We start from the raw sequence: 18327 nt of genomic DNA on the forward strand, positions 1-18327 counted from the left end.
AAATTCACACTCCCTGTAGGGAAGATTAAGGTCATCTCTTCCATAGGGGGTGTATGGATTTCAACTAGAATAGCCAAATTTGTGGTGTGATATCAAGCAAAATGAATCATCTAATTTGACCTAAATTTAATCTAAGAAACAGTTGAATAAATGAGAATCTGTGAATAAATAGAGTGTTCAATTTCATAAAACACGAATCAAATGAAGTCCAATTTGATTGTTGGTCGCTGTAGGTCGGTACAATAGCCCAACTCCTTAGGCAGAATGTTTTCATCTTCATGGGACCTTTAATACATGAACATACAATATTACATGTAATTATAGATGATCTTTCCATGGCAACGGTACAGGTCTTAATATGAGCTGGAGTTGGGCCCTTCTTCCACTAATATACTGCAAGTGCCAGTTCCGTAAGCAGATGTGTTATAAATAGCTACAGAAATTTGGTAATTATCATTAATTGCACAAGTAGAACCATGTAATATGTTAGGAAGAAAGTTTATTGCAGTGAAAAGCAGATTTCATGGATGGACAAAATTCCTCTTTAACCCAATATTTGGGCCTTTCTTCCATGAAAACCATGATTAAGTGTACGTGGAAGACTATTTAGAGAGTGGATTTTGGCTCATCTTTCACACACAAGGAAGAACAATCTGCTGGCAATAAAATGCTGGGTCTAACTCATTTTTGTAAAAAAATATGGAGTTGGGCCCTTCTTCCACTCAGGTATTCAATTATATACAAAAACACACTGGAACAAATGATGAAAATCACTGTGCACAGTTCATTCTATAAAACCAAAAAACAAATGAAGGCAAAATAATAGGCAAAGTTTGATGGCCACAAATTACCAATTCCAGAGCCCACACAAGTGTCAGGTATAAGTACACTATAAGAACAAGTAATGACAATCACTGAGCACAAGTGCTGCAATGGTAATTTAGGTGGAAATATACCTTGATAAACTCAACTTGATTTGTTTGATAACATTTGAAATTATTTAACTTCAGATTTTCATATCAATAATCCGCAACATTTAGATGGTCTCTTGCTTAATAAAATGTACATTCTTATTCAATGGGTGCGTCTTGTAAAGAATTCACGTAATTTGATTGGTTTTCTGGTGTATAATATCTCACAATAGTTGATAGTGATATTAGTCAGGCGCGCGCGCCACGCAACGGCGGCACGCTTGTTGCTCCTCAATGATCTCGCGATAATGCGTTCGCGTAATACACGTGCGAGAACTAAGAACGCGATTCGACGGCTTAGATGTTCGTGATGGATTCGTTCATTTAAAACAGCGGGGATGTCTCACAAAAGTAACTTTATTTTTTTCTGAAAAAGTACAGTTTTTCTCGCAAAAATTACATTAAAAACTGAATAAGAATGAGAATAAAAGATAGGATTTTGTCTTTTGCCTATCCAATATCGTGTCATAATGGATGGGCTGGCCAATATTTTTATCGTAGTGGATATGTATAATATCTCACAATAGCGCCGGCATCCAGGGCGCGCGTCGCCACGCAACGGCGGCACGCTTGTTGCTCCTCAATGATCGCTAGCGATAATGCGTTAAGCGTAATACGTCTGAGAACTATGAACGCGATTCGGCGGTTTAGATGTTCGTGATGGTTTCGTTCATTTAATACAACGGGATGTCCTCGCAAAAGTAACTTTATTTTTTTCTGAAAAAAGGCAGTTTTTCTCGCAAATTACATTAAAACTGAATAAGAATGAGAATAAAAGACAGGATTTTGTCTTTTGTCTATCCAATATTGATATAAAATTTGATCGGTTGAGCCCATATTTATTGCTCGAGCTATGAGTTTTAAAATATTGGACGAGACGTAGTCGAGTCCAATATTTTACCAACTCATAGCGAGACCAATAAATATTGGGCGTAAGCATCCAATTTTATCATTATTATGTTTTGGATCCAATATTATCACAACTTGGATCCATCAAAACATAATAATGTGTCATAATGGATGGCTTGGCCAATATTTTTATCGTAGTGCGCCGGTATCCACTACTCAAAATATTGGCCAGCCCATCCATTATGACACGATATTGGATAGGCAAAAGACAAAATCCTATCTTTTATTCTCTAAATTTAGACCAAATGGAACATTTCTAAATGCATTCAATTAGCTTCAAAGACACAAGGTTTTCATTGTTTTATTGAACATTTGTTTGTGTTAGGATATAATATGAAAGAAAGATGTTTTTACACACCATGTTTTCATATTTTCTACACCAAAAACACCTTTCTTATTGTCTCTTCAATTCATGTTCATCCTATTTTATATAGAAATGGGGTTAAGCGATCTAGATAAAAATCAAAACATTTTTTATATAATTATGTAATCATATTTAGATTCAAGCTTAGAGATTTGAAAAGACTTTCACAAAAACAGCAAGTTTTTCATATAAACAATAAAAACAGTGTACGCTATGTGTCTATATAATTAACTGAATGCCTAATAACAGCTCTCTTTTCATATAACAGTATACAGTCCAACCTCTTTTATCCGACCATGATGGGACCAAGCATTGTCCGGATAAGTGAATTACATGTAATTCTGCATTGACTGGCCATTGCAAGTACTGAAATTGGGACAACAAAAGATTGTTTCAACATGGGGTAATAACACTAAAAGATGGCATTTGAGTGCTTTATGCAACATAGAGATGTCATTCTAGACATTCAGAGCATGGAATTAAGGTGTCAAATTATCAAAAACATGTTTTCCAGTGAAGATTTCAAAGCCGGATAACAGAGAGATCCGGATAAAAGAGGTGCAGATAAGAGAGGTTGGACTGTACCACTAAAAAGACTGGGCGACGCATGAAAATATGATGAGGAGCCATTTGTTTGTAGACTACCTAAAAAGGCTGTTTAAAAAAAATTGAAATCACTGAAATTGACCTAGTTACAAAGCAAAAAATGTACATTTTAGATTCTGATGCTTCGAAATAGTATATTTCCTCTCCTTGAAAGAGTATCAAAATTAATCTTCACGGCATCGGTTTTTAGTAAATTTGCCTTACCTAATTGTAACTTTCAACTTTGAGGGGGCACTGTCATTAAAAGCTATTTACAATTCAGTGCGTTAAAACAAGAAAAGTCTCAGGTCAACCTATGTTGAGTTTTTGATCATTTGGCATCAAAATAATTTACTTTCATCTGGTAGGGGTTGGCGTTTAACTGTGAGAGTTCTGAATATGAGAATATTCTGCATGAAATTTTTAATTTTTCCATTGAAAACTGTGTAAAAGACAATTAGTGGTATTGAACCTATAAATACAGTAAAGTACAAGAAATGGGGTCATTTTATTTTTAATATAATTGTTTTTCTTCTAATTATCTCCACCTCGCCTTTTCTGGACTTTGGTAATAGGCTACCTCGCCTTTCCTCGCCTTTCCTCGCCCTTTCTCGCCACACCTCGCCTTTTCTCGCCAAAAATTGGTATTTTCTTGACTTTATGGGTTCCTAGTGTTAGTGGTATTGAAGCTATATAGCTGTAACTTTGGATGTAGATTAAATGAGATGGAGTAATTAGGAAGCATTGTGATGAGAAAAAATTAATGCTTTCCAACCATCTACAGTAAAGTACAAGAAATGGGGTCATGCTATTTTTAATATAATTGTTTTTCTTTGAATTCTGATTGTTTCATTTTTGTGACACACACTTGATAATACAAACATCATTCAGCATCACCTAAAGGTCACAGGTGTATCAAATTTACACTGACATCAGACGCAAACTAATCTTTTTAATTCGGTCTTCAATTATACCATGTTACATTTCTTTATTTGGACTAATTGGGGTTTTTTTTTTTTTTTTTTTTGCAGTGAAACCTGCAGGGCCCTGAAAATTTATCACAGAAGTCAAATATATAACATCCAAAGAAAATATAACAACTTGTTTTAATCTTCAAAAGTGTGACATGGTAGAGTTTTGAAACTCTAAAAACCGCTATAAGATCATTACACCATCCCATTGTCACGTCTATCTCAAATTCACTTGGTTATTAATATTAATTATACCAATTATTGGTTCAAAGCTGGTCATATACATATACATAATTTTTATATTTACTATTAGTATATTATCATTGTACTTTACACTTACCATTGACGTCTAAACACACACACTCTCTCACAGGACCTGCAGCGACATGCTTATTATCAGCAATAGCACAAAGAAATTGGCCGTTGTCGTCATTATATTGTACTACGAAATCATCTAAATTGCTGGTGGTAGCAGCAGGACTACATGTGACTGTGTTTGGGTCACCAGCAGGATCATCAAACTCAGGTGTCACTGGAGTGCCTAGGTTTGACCGTATTTCCCACGTAAAGTCTGCCTCTGGTGTGACTCCATTAGTAGTACTAGATTGAAAGTCGTACATCTGCCCACAAATCAGGACTAATTTTGTTTCAGTTTGAGCTTCTCCAACAGCTTGGTTATTACTTGTTATATCTGTTCCTTCAGCTCCTGTCAATGCAGCTGGCCCATTACTTGTAGACAACAGTTGTAGGTTCACATCATCAGGAGCAACTGTTGCAAATAACATAAAATCCAACTTTATTTTGCTGTTTGCTTTCTATGAGTATATGTTTTGTCTTCATTTCTTTTCTCTTCTTTTACATTAAAATTCTTTCAGTTTCAAACACCGTATCAAATTAAACAATTTCATATTTCAAGTAACTGGCTTTAACCCCAGATGTTTTGTGAGCACTGTGCATGGTGTATGCGCATACATTTATGAATTTCTGTATTTTTACTAAGCCATTTAATCTTTTAAATGGCATTTTTTTAAGTTTCAAATATCATGCAAATCTGGAGCATTATAAAATATAGCATTATGTATAAAGCTGCATGCACCTTAATATTTAATACATTGGACTATTCCAGTTGAAATCCATACACCCACTATGGAAGACAAGACCTTAATCTCTCACAGAGGGAGTGTTAATTTCAAATAGGGTTACCTGTTCTTTGGTTCACCTCAAGATCAGTACTACAGTAGTGACGTACGTCTGTATTACGCTGTTGCAGTATCAAATCGCACAAGTTAATCACGTAGAGTGTACAAGGGCAGTTTGTCAGCATACCTGCAGCGCAACTGTGAAAAAGTACTTATATCACTACCAAACTTGAAGTGAACCAATGTACTCTAAATGGGCAACTTATTAAAATCTATTATACATCTCTGCGTGGGAGATTAAGGTCATGTCTCAGGTGTGTATGGATTTCAAATGGAACAGGACATTCTCCACACTCATCATCATCATCAGTCGGCTGCGGAGCAGGTGACTACAAGCATTCTCAAACTGATGCGATCTTGGGCAAGCGAAAACAATTTTGTTTGGCTGCAGCATCCCTTCAGTATCTCCCAGGAGGTGCTGGACATACTGTAAGTACAGTGTGCTTGAGTCGTCCCGGTTTCCTCTTCCCATGTGGTGGAATATAAAGCGCATATTCTTTCACAGGCTCACCATCTTCAAGATGCAGTATATGGCCGAGAAATTTGAGTTGATGAATCTTGACTTTCCACACAATCAGATACATTATAAAATGCCTTCAATGAAGTATTTTGACGACACCTTTTTTTCATACGTGTGGACTTTCTTAGTATTGGAAACTTGTATATGAAAGCATGTTCTTGAACTAATTTTAATTAGTTCAAGAACAATTAGTTCAATTTAAAAATTGTACATGTAACTGATTATGTAATTAATCCCCACAAATCCATAACAAAATTGCAGCTGATCGATCTAATGTTTCACATCCTAGGCTATATAGGTTGGCTATATTTGATAGCTTTCTCACATAAAATAGGTATTTTGCTCTTTAGCATTTTAATTGCTATTGAATAATTTTTTATACAAATTAAGCTAGGAATTTTGGCTTCCCTAATTAATAATCAATATCTGTGATGATGTGGTTATTTTAATGTGAAGAAACGATCTACCTATATCTGCAAACTGTTTATATTATAGGCTGCAACTTACCTACTACCAGAAGCTGTGTTTGATCCGTCTGCGTATACCCAGTTTCTGGGTGGTTGGATGTGCAGACCAAATTAGCATTGCAATTTCCTTCAACAACCACATGGTAAGTAGGTACCAGTGTGCTGATGGTGTCAATCAGATTGTTCGCAATTGGATAAATCTCCATGTCATTTAGAGTTGCACCAGGAAGGGCCCATGTGATAGATGCAGCAGGGTTAGCATCCATAACCCAGCAGGTGAATATCAAGTTCTCTCCTTCATCAATTTCATGAGTAGTACCTGCTACTGCTCCTGTAGGCTGAGTTCCATCATTACCGCCAACATACATTGTAAGTGAATTATCTGCTGGGGGCACTGTAAGGAAAGAAATAACCATAACAGCAATTTCAATGTCACATCATGTATAGTTTAGTAGTAGAATTAAAACAAGTCACATGACTTAATATTTGCAGAGTTGTGCTAACTTCCAACTTGCATCCACAAGTCTTCACTATACAGTGATAAGTAATAAACATGTATAATATAAAAACTGCAAAACAGAAAGAGTACACATGGTACACACACATCATAAATTATATAGTGCATAATTATTATGAAATATGGTATTGATGGTAGTATTACCAATTAAACCACCCTTGATGAAATAACATTTCATTCCATACAGAATTATCAACATGCAACATGTAAATAGCCAAGAAAAATAAATAGCATCATTTGAAACAATACAAGCATAATATAAAACACAATTTAATAAAATATTGCAAATAACGTGATCGGTTATATTTAAAAACAATCTGAAAAAGACAATAAAACATACTGCAGTTACTGTCCGTTTTCCTATACACAATACACAGTGCTCTTTCCCATTGACGCGTGACCTCTACAAATAGCCTACGTTAAAAGTATGGGGATATGCCTAGTTAACGCGCTGTGTGAAAAATAACCGCCAATATTAAAAGTACTCTTCTAAAGTTCTAGAAAATATAGTTTTGTAACATGTCCTAAATTTTTAGCTAATTTAGATGTTTGGAAATATGCGTATTTTGGTGTTTTAGTTAATGTTATAGGTAATAGTTTTTGTTAGTGTGTGGGAGGCTCATGGATGTTTACATCGATGAGTCTCTTACACACCAGGCTCTCCACAGGCATCTCCATCTTTGGATGGAGATGGTTGTGTATAGTTTATTTTGGTTTCAGTGTGCTTTTGCTATATGATATTAATAGTGTCATTTATTTGTCATGTAAAATTGTAGTTTCAAAATGTGTGGTATTTTATTTGATGAGAATAATGTATTATTTAGTGTGGTCATAATATTACATTGGTTACTTTTTTTTTTTTGCATTGATTATGTTCAAGGGGCATGGGAGGCCCACGGATTGGCTCTTATGCTACATCGGTGGGTCTCTCATGCTTCTTGCATAGACATCCCCGCCCATCCTTTGGATGGAGTAGGTTTTGTTTTTGCTTGAGTTTAGATTGGTTATGCCATGTATTTCTGCTGTTGAGTATAATTTTGTTTGTGTGTGGGAGGCTCATGGATGTGTTTACATCGATGAGTCTCTCACACAGTTCTACTAGCATCTCCATCTTTGGATGGAGATGGTTGTGTACCTTTTTTGAGATTATTAGTGTCATTTTATTATGTTAAACTGTATTTTTATCTTGTATATTGATGTATTGATGATGCCGGTGTGAGGTGCACCGACAGTCCCCCTGGGGATTTTGTCGGTGGGCCTCTCACTGGTGTTATTCTTGCCATTCTAATGTTGTTTGCTTGCAGCTGGTCTGCTGTTTTATGCATATTATTATTTGTATAATTCTTAAGTTAAAATCATTTTTTGTAAATTAAGTTTGGTAGTTTTTAAATCTGTAAAGCGCATTGAGGAATCTGAGATTCACAATGCGCTATATAAATGCTGTTTTATTATTATTATTATTATTATTAATAGTACACTGCCTAGTTAACGTCGCTGTGTGAAAAATAACCGGCCAATATTAAAAGTACTCTTCTAAAATTCTAGACAATATAGTTTTGTAACATGTCCTAAATTAGCTAAAAATTAATAATCCTAACTAATTTTAGTTAATGTTATAGGTAATAGTACATTGCCTAGTTAACGTCGCTGTGTGAAAAATAACCGGCCAATATTAAAAGTACTCTTCTAAAGTTCTAGAAAATATAGTTTTGTAACATGTCCTAAATTTTTAGCTAATTTAGATGTTTGGAAATATGCGTACTTTGGTGTTTTAGGAAGGATATGTAAACGACAGATAACACCAAAAATATGAAGAAATTATTTGAAACCGTGTTAAGTCTGCAAACCACCATGTTTCTCATTTTCAAGAACGCTGGTTAACAATAAGCACGTATTGTCTCATTTAGTAAACAAAGACCACACACAATTGTTCTCTAGCGCTAGCTTTATAATCGTTCACCCAACTGAAAGTATAATCCCAGCTCATTGCTCCATTGTAATGCGTGTAAAGCAGACACATATGTTGTGTGTATTTAACCAGAGAAGATATGATTTAATCAGTTGAGCTGTTTTCAATGAGTGTTATCTTGGTTTAATAGCTTTTAATGGGGTTTAAGTCCTGCAAAGGTCGAATTGAATTCTACTGTAGACATGACTGCATCATGATGCATAGAATGGTGGTTGATAACACAAAGATTAGCACAAAAAAAGCCTTCAAATAGCCTAAAGGCTTATACTTATATATTTACTTTTAAAATGAAACACACAACAATTGAATATATGAATACAAAAGCCACCCAAGTCCATACTTTGGCCAAATTGAGTTAAGCATGGGAAAGTGTTGCTATACATAGGCCTGTCATATGTATGAAAGAACAACTCAAATTCATCCTCTGTGTCTATTGAGCATGTGAAAAATAGCATGTATGAAAGAATCAACCCAAGTCCATGATTTGAGTCTTGTAACACATTGATTGAAATCCAGAATATATATAAGTATACTTGTAACTTATTCATTGCTGGAGAGTGACTTTTGGAAAACAAAATGGGTTTAATCAAGGAAAGTGTGATTTATATTACATGGCAGAATGCTTATCAACATTATAAACACAGCCAAAAAAGAAAGTCTCCAGTAGTTCCATCCCCATTTAATCAGAGTCTGATGAGTTTATGGCAAAATAATTTATATAATAGTTTTCTATACACTTTCCCTCAAGCGTTGATACCAAATTTGATATCCAAAGTTTAATTATCATGACCATAGGAGCCGTTGTTTGGAAATTCGTGCCATTTTAAAAATGACAAATTACGAATTAACCACGCAAAATCCAATGCTTATTATGTGGCCTGAAGCAACCCGTACAACCCGTACAGGAATCATTGCACACTTGCCTGCGCACAATTGAAAGAGCGGGGTATTTGATTTGCATTTTGACATGCATGGGTAAACCTTTAACCTGCCGCCCTATTCAGGCGACGTAATTCTTGGCACTCACGCTAGCTCTGCTACGTGATACAATTCCCTATGTCATTTTTAAAATTGCGCGAATTTCCAAACAACAGTTTCTATGCTCACGATGATTAAACTTTCGATATCAAATTTGGTATCAACCTTTGAAGGAAGGTGTATAGAAAACTATTATATAAATTATTTTGCCATAAACTCATCAGACTCTGATTAAATGGGGATGGAACTACTGGAGACTTTCTTTTTTGGCTGTGTTTACATAACTGTGTGCTTTATTTTGTATTATCTTACTAGTGGTAATCTCATTCCAACATTATTGTCTTAGTATATGATTAAATAAACCACCCAAGTCCAGAATTTAAAATGAACCCCACGAAGTCCCTGAAATGCTAATCGTCATACCTAATACAGTTTAACCCACCCATCTGCACGTACAACTTACCATATTGACCAGGTAAATCTAACTGAAGGAGTTAAAATGATACACAGGTTTTTTTTCTCAAAATCACTTCCCATGGACTTGGGTGGGTTTTGGATTCATGTATTCAATTGTTGAATACTTTTTTAATAAACATAAAGATACAGACAGAGTAATCAAATACATGTATCGCATTCTACCTAATTAGTGTCCCGTGGAGTTTGCTAACTTGAACTTGCTTTAAGAGGGAACTATACCCTTTGATAAATTTGTGACTATTTTTGCATTTTTCTCACAAATTTTAAATAACACACTGGTAACATGTATGTGTATATTATAGGGGCAAGGAATCCAGTTACTACAATGGAATTTCAATGACTCAAGACAAGCGGTACATTATTTATGATATTGAAAAGAGGTATACCGCAAGAATGTACCTCATTTCTTAACATGAACCACTTGTCTTGAATCACTGAAATTTCAGTGAAGTAATTGGATTCATAGCCCCTATATATACATAGCTATTGTTATCAGTGTGTAGTTATTTTTTTTTGAGAACAATGCAAAATTAGTGACAAAATTTATCAGGAGTGTAGTACCACCTTAAAGTGTTCCCTTTAATGTATATCACAAAAAATATAAACACAACATGCACATTCAGAATGGTTGTGACTATAGTTTAGTTCCCATTTCTTTCATTGTGAATAACATCATTGTTTTGCATCAAAATTGCCATGGACCTTCACAACATTATGAAGATTTCATATACAAAACACCATTTTAAATACCATTTTAAAACACCATTTTTGAGTTAAAACCACCAACATCTGCCTTATAATGTTAGCTTTAAATTGACACCCTACTTATAAAAGTATAAATTTGGAAACAATGACCAAAAGTAGCACATATGTTTTCATTATTTTCTTTATATTTCATCAGCTATTTATCATGTATCTCAAATTGAGAACAAAGGGGAATGAGTCACATGTCGACCCTGGTCGAAAATGAGTTGTACATTTGTCTGAGGACAGAGGACCTCTAAAGCTTTCAGAAACTGAAAACCCCATGTTAATACGACTTTTCTTTGCAAAGTTATGTCAATTTATCAATCACTAAAAACAATATAAAACAAAAGAATTTAAACACTTTCTTTGCCAATATCTCAAAATCAATATTAGCGACACCCGACTCATTTCCCTTGATCGTGGTTTTTGTATCTGAACTCTACTTATAACAGTACATAAAAAGCGCCCTCTTGAAAAGATTTTGTTACATACCGAGGCCACTAGTTAGTTTGAATATGATACACAAAGAAACATTTTTAAACGAAAACTTCAGCACTCAGCAGTAAAAGACTAAATCCATTTGACAAGGCAAAGATGTGTCTTTGCAAATTTAATCAACTTGTATGACAAATTTCAGTGAGTAGGTACATTTCATTAAAAGAGTATTATGATAAGATGAGATGAGATGAGATTGGTGTGATGTGATGAGGGGGCATCCCTTCTTTGGTTTATGATGGAAGAGATGGTGATGAACAATTAAAGGGGGAGTCAATGCAGGAATGGGGGCATCCCTTCTTTGGTTGATGATTGAAGAGATTGTGATGAACGATTAAAGGGGTGAGTCGATGCGGAATGGGGGCATCCTTCTTTGGTTGATGATTGAAGAGATTGTGATGAACGATTACAGGGGTGAGTCGATGCGGGAATGAGGGCATCCCTTCTTTGGTTGATGATTGAAGAGATTGTGATGAACGATTAAAGGGGTGAGTCGATGCGGGAATGGGGGCATCCCTTCTTTGGTTGATGATTGAAGAGATTGTGTTAAACGATTACAGGGGTGAGTCGCTGCGGGAATGGGGGCATCCCTTCTTTGGTTGATGATTGAAGAGATTGTGATGAACGATTACAGGGGTGAGTCGCTGCGGGAATGGGGGGCATCCCTTCTTTGGTTGATGATTGAAGAGAGTGTGTTAAACGATTAAAGGGGGAGTCAATACAGGAATGGAGGGCATCCCGTCTTTGGTTGATGATTGAAGAGATTGTGTTGAACGATTACAGGGGTGAGTCGATGCGGGAATGAGGGCATCCCTTCTTTGGTTGATGATTGAAGAGATTGTGATGAACGATTAAAGGGGAGTCAATGCAGGAATGGGGGCATCCTTCTTTGGTTGATGATTGAAGAGATTGTGTTAAACGATTACAGGGGTGAGTCGATGCGGGAATGGGGCATCCCTTCTTTGGTTGATGATTGAAGAGATTGTGATGAACAATTACGATTATGATTACGGGGGAGATGATGCGGGAATGGGTTATAGTCACAAGACTCACAAGTAGAGATAAATTCCTAATGTTGCACCTATCACTCAAAGAGTAGAAACATACTATGATTGGCTGGCTGTCTGTCTGGGTCACCATATGAGCTGCATCATTGTCACGTCCCTTGGATGCAACATTCAGAGTTTATCACTGCTTGCGAATAATGCATACCGGTACTTAAATACCAATTGTGGGTTTCTCAAGTGGGTTTCACAATTTTTACATACGATAGTATTGCACAAACTGGGGAGTTTCGCAATCTGAACGTCTTTTTAAGAACAAAATATGCAAACGTGCCATATTTTATTTACAAAGTTCATTAAAAATTAAACTTTTAAGCTGTAATAATTATTTTAGAATGCAATTCCGATACCAAAAGTCATAGTCAAATAAATCAAATGTCAAAATTGCTTGTAGTGTATGTGGCAGGCATGAGAATGGCTTTTTTGAAAAGTGCCTGACAAAGCATGTGAATTTGGCCACAGTCTGAAAAAAAATGTGTAAATTTGGAGAAAAAAAACTGCCTGAAAATTCTCATACATGATGTGGTGATAACCCTATTTATAGTACAAGAACATCTGATGTGCACATGGGATCGTGTTCTTGCATTCACAAACTTGACTTCCACTGTTCCACAACAAGTTGCAATTTTCATCAATTTTTCTTAATTAAAAGAAATGAATTCAGATCTGAACTTCCAGTAAGGCTTAAAAATATATGTGTGCAATGACTAGAGTTTTCACAATCAGAAAAAAAGTTGTTTTTTCCAAAAATAATCTGCCAAAAACGTTACTATACAGTGAGATTGCACTCGCATGATGAGTTGTGATGAAAAATTATTGCAATTTTTGCAAATAAGGACTATGATGTGGAAATTAAAGGGTACAAATTCAATGTTGGCCCTATTTTATGATGTCTAAAATATGGTATGGTTGGAATGAATATGTCGAGGTAAAGATCTGGGGAGGTGACAACAATAGATGGTTAAAACAAATACTAAAAACAATACAAAGTATATTTGTCTAAAACGTGCGATTATGATAAAATAACAGTTACAACACAGAATGTTACAAACTTTCACTAAACTAATAAGACATAACAGTTACAACACAGAATGTTACAAACTTTCACTAAACTAATAAGACAGTGTTAACAAATACATTTCTGCAATCATTCTGTTGGATGTGTTATTAACGGATTCCTATAAATGGTCCAAAATGAAAATGGTCCAAAATGAAAATTTAGTGGTCTGGTTCAAAGAAATTTAAACATTAGTGGAAATCCCTGCTACACTGAAAACAAAATGAAAATGGTTTTAAAAAAACATAATAATATGTGACAATATCTGATCCAATCAGAAAAAAAGTCGGCAATAATGGAACCGAGATATTTAAGCAGAAACATGGAGCAAACCAAGCAAAAAACACCCCATTAGGCCATCTTAATTAAATCCTGTGTCTCAAAGCTGCCATGCTGCGTTAGTAAAATCGCGCACGTAGTCCTCTTTGAAAATCAAGAAATTTTTTTTTTTTTATCTTTTTTTATTTTTTTTTTACAAAAAGGTGAAAAACAAAACTCAAAATTCGTATTTGATTTCAAGTTTTCGATTTTTTCGCATACTTTGGACACAAAAATAATAAAAAGAGAAGAATAATAGTTTGTAGCAGTGACTTTTTTGTCTGCTATTCCAACATTTGCAACATTGGATATTGTTTGCACAAAATGTTTATCCGAAATCTTGTACTGACACATAAAAAAATTAAAATAAAAAAAACCCAGTAAAAACACCACATTCCGCATTAGGTTTTCAATTTCTCACAAGCTTTGAGACACAGGATTTAATTAAGATGGCCTTAATAAAATATAAAAAGTTCATAACTTTGCAACCAAGTATGCCAGGGAATTTGAGTCGAGATTTCAACATCAACACACTGAGCAAGTTAGTAATGGTAATTAACTCAATTTTTTTTAAATTTCTGACTTTGATCTGAGTGGATCAGATTGAGTACATGCATTCAAAATATATACAGAAAAATAAAACAAAGAATTAAATACAAAACAAACAAACAAACAAACTGTCTTGGTTGCAGAGCTTTTGATGTAAATCAAATGGGCTATTCCAGTTGAAATCCATAACCCCTATGGAAGACATGACCACAAGACATAGCCTACACAGGGAGTGTGAATGGGATTCCTTAAATGGATGACTCCATTTGAAATCTATACCCCCTGTGTGGAAGATTGAGGTCATGTCTTCCATATAGGGGATGTATGGATTTCAGCTGGAATCGCCAGCTTGCTTATTTAAAATAGCAATCATTTATCTTTATATTATTTTATTTTTGATTCCAATTGATTGAGAGAATCACATCTTCAAAAACGGTGCAATCTGCAAAAAACAAAGCACTCAATACATGCCATTAACCATTAGTTATTACATGTATCCAGAAAAGCAAATATGCCTGATTAAATTCAATAAAAATCATTATTATATCACATCAATATAAAACAAGTGTGTAAAAATTACATTAAAAAATGATAGAAAAGTTTATTAGGAAAGCGTGTGACTTATTAAGAAAGCTTACCTAGGACTTCAAGACAAGCACTCGAGTAGGTTGTACCAATACTGTTTGTAGCACAGCATGTTATTACATCTCCATTATCATTTATATCAAATTGATTAGTGCCACTGCCAGCAACGAGGGTATAGTCAAACACAGTGTCAAATCCTGTCTGGTCACCTGCTCCACTTGTTGCAAGCAGTGTGTCATCAGCAACACCATCACCAGGTCCATCACCTTGATAAACTGTGATGGTGGCTGGAGGATTTACCCCCAAGCTGCTACACGTAATAATCAAGTTTGTTCCCTGAAGAAATTCAATCTCATCAGAAGCACAGCTAGTCGATACTGCTGTAAATGGCCCTCTTGGATCATTAGTTACAGGATCATCGTATTCTATTTGTGAGTTTGGCCCATCTGTTAAAGAGACAAAATAACATCAAAGGGGTTTACAATAGCAGATTACAAAATATATGTGACACGATCTGGTCCATGGGGGCCAAAGGCAGCAAATATGAAACTGAGATAAAGGCAAAAATAAGCGATTGCATGTTTCGAAAATTTTGATACCGAATGGTATTTTCGGCATTTATAGAGCAGTTTGGTTGGAAAAAATGGTTGGGAAAGGGGCATTTTGAAAATTATAATATATTTATTCATTTTATTCATTGCAACATTATAAACATCTTCAAAATGCTGCCAATTTTTAAAATGATCCACTTCGTACAGTACACACTGACATCAATGAAAAAATGTCATATGCAGAGGTTTTATTGACAAAATTATTCACAATTTAAAGAAATATTTTAATAACAAGAAAATGTCATAACGAATTTCATCTGAGCCCCTCAATGAGGCTTGAGTCCCCCCAGTAATTTAAACATTTTCTACAAAGCATCCAACTTTACCACAAAATCATGCATAAACTTACTCGTAATGCAGACATCCACTCTGTCTATTAGTTGAGCTTCATTAGTTCCACCCACATTGTCATCAAATAGACACCAGTAACTAGCATGGTCAGTTAGAGCCAAATTCAAGATCTGTGAAAGCAAGAAAAAAAATTTCAAACATATTGTAATGATATAAAAAAAATAGTAGCATGCTTTTTTCAGTAGTGGAGAACATATTGGCCAAAGATATTGCTGAAACATATTGTTTTGAGTTTGACAGACAGCTGAATCTGGAGTTGTCTCTTGTTAAATTCATGTTACACATGAATTAGTTTTTGAATTAGGGATCAGCACTTTCAAGTTTGTAACGGTGATCATGCAGTGTCGAACATACATTAGCTAACCCTGTACAGTGGACAAGTCGCTTTCTTTCGCTTACTTCACGCTGATCACCGTTAAAAATTTTATATGATGCCCTCTACAGCTACATTGTATTACCGTCTGACCCCAAGGTAAAGCCAAGATTTCTCCGTGATACGGAAAAACTGAAAAATTCACAGAATTCGGGGTTTGTTCACAGAAATTTAAAAAAACACACAAAATAGTGAAAAACTGTGTAAAATGTCTAACTTTTGTGTTGATTTGCAAAAGAAAACAAAGAAAAGTGATAATTTAGCAGTAATCAACCATTGAACAATCCATTCTAGCATTTATTCTAGGCCTATGATGCAAGATTCTGGCCGATACAGCTATCGGAAGTACACACAAGACAATTGATGATGCTTAATTTTAATGGGGATGTTGAGGGAGACTACAGTAAAAGTACATATAATATACTGCGCCAAGAAAGTATCCTTACACTTGGAAAAATAATCGCAATTTCAAAACTGAACCATATTGGGGTAAATTTGTTTTTATAATAGATGCAATATCTACTCCTGCACATTATGACACCACATTGAATCCAATGTGACCTCAAAAAGTAAAGTTACAAGCAATTGAATAGATGAAGGTCCAATTTTAAAAGTGACAAATTGGCCTATACAAAGAGCAAAAAGATCCCAACAAGCGCAACAAAGAGACTACACAGTTTCTTCAATGAAGCCTTATTTTTTCAGTTTTCTTTTGTTCCTTTTGTTTTAAATTAAAGGCACACACAAATTAGCCATTTACCACTCTCAAACCAGATGTCTAGTCCGGGAGTTTTGAATAGGCCAGTGTGTCACTTTTAAAACTGGACCTTTGTCTCATCAAGTGCTTGTAACTTTGCTTCTTCTAGTCACATTGATTTCAATGGGGTGTCAAAATGTGCGGATTAGATAATGCATCTATTAAAAAACAAAAAGTTACCCCAATATGGTTCAGTTTTGAAATTGTGATTATTTTTCCAAGTGTAAGAATACTTTCTTGGAGCAGTATATATATTACACTTTTAAAAACATGCTTGTATTCACTTTTGTCCAATTTGTAACACGAATTTAAATTTTGTAACACAGAAAAATCGTGGCTTTACCCCAAGGTACCTGGGTTGGAATTTCTGGCCTGGGTTTACAAGTGTTGCCCTGGCCCAGTTTATTATCTATTCCAAATTTTGTGACACCTCATGCATATTGCCAGCGGTAGGACATTTACCAGAGGGAGATGTGACGATTTTAAATTGTTAAAATCAAGGGCCGTCTAGGGAAAAAAAGGGTACGTTTAGGGCAAAACATGGCTCGTTTCGTGACATAGGTGATAAACATTTCATATTTAACATAGTATACAAATATATACTGCCATGAGGTTCTGGTTAAAACTATGGGCACGAGGTGAGATCAATAGTACTATTTTCCTGAGGGGCGCAGTCCCGAAGGAAAATAGTATTAATTGATCTCAACGAGATGTAATTTTGGACTCTTTCAATTGTGAATTTTTCCTCTGAAGAGGTCCAAAACATTGCCCATAAGGGGTATTTTTGTTTTAGAAGACATTTTTGACAAATGTGTGTGTTTTTGGAGTACCCGATGTCATCTGTGCAACCGGGAGGTGGCGTGTATGCAGGGCCGGTAAGACCCTTTTCAGCATCGCTGTCACCCAAAGACCCAATATTTTGTTATGAGCACATGGTCTGTCACCCAAAGCCCCCTTTTTTTCCTTTCGATCCGTCACCCAAAGAACCTTATTTTTCAACAGCAATGAGTCACAAATCACTGATTTTTTTCTTTTGAAATAACAAAGCCATTTGAAGACATTTAGAACTATAAATTCAATTTTAGAGGCTTCTCTGGACTCTCACCCCGGGACTCTCACACAAAGACCCCATTTAAAAAAAGGGCACATTCTCACCCAATGCCCCCTAATTTAGATCCAAATGGTCTGTTTCTCACCCTTACTCAATGACCCCATATTTTGTACATTTTGCTCTCATCCAATTCCAAAAATCACCCAATTACCGCATATTTTGCTCTCACTGAATGCCCTATAGCCCTATACAGCTATATCCATTTCCTAAAGCTCCACATACAAGGGGACTCTATCAACGCCACACTACTACTATAAAGAAACTGATTCTCATAACTTCCTCAGATTTGACCCAAGTCACCCAGCAGCCTGTATAAAATCTATCCCATACAGCCAACTTCTCAGGGCCAAACATGTCTGCAGTGAGCAGAAAGAGATGGTTG

At 35.4% G+C, this 18327-nt stretch overlaps 1 protein-coding gene across 1 annotated transcript in view; it reads right to left on the reverse strand.

Annotated features, from left to right (window-relative positions):
- The window catches only part of LOC140166986 (uncharacterized), a 73543-nt gene extending 58183 nt beyond the window's left edge, over positions 1–15360 (reverse strand). The window contains exons 1-4 of the mRNA XM_072190468.1: positions 15342–15360; positions 14796–15188; positions 6027–6380; positions 4141–4569 (exon numbers count right to left, since the gene is read on the reverse strand). Of these exons, the coding sequence (XP_072046569.1) occupies positions 4141–4569; positions 6027–6380; positions 14796–15188; positions 15342–15360 (1195 nt within the window). The remainder of the gene's footprint in view (positions 1–4140; positions 4570–6026; positions 6381–14795; positions 15189–15341) is intronic.
- Between the last annotated feature and the right edge of the window lie 2967 nt (positions 15361–18327).

This window comes from Amphiura filiformis, chromosome 12 (genome assembly GCF_039555335.1).
Source record: "Amphiura filiformis chromosome 12, Afil_fr2py, whole genome shotgun sequence".
In the NCBI taxonomy this organism is placed as follows: Eukaryota; Metazoa; Echinodermata; class Ophiuroidea; order Amphilepidida; family Amphiuridae; genus Amphiura; species Amphiura filiformis.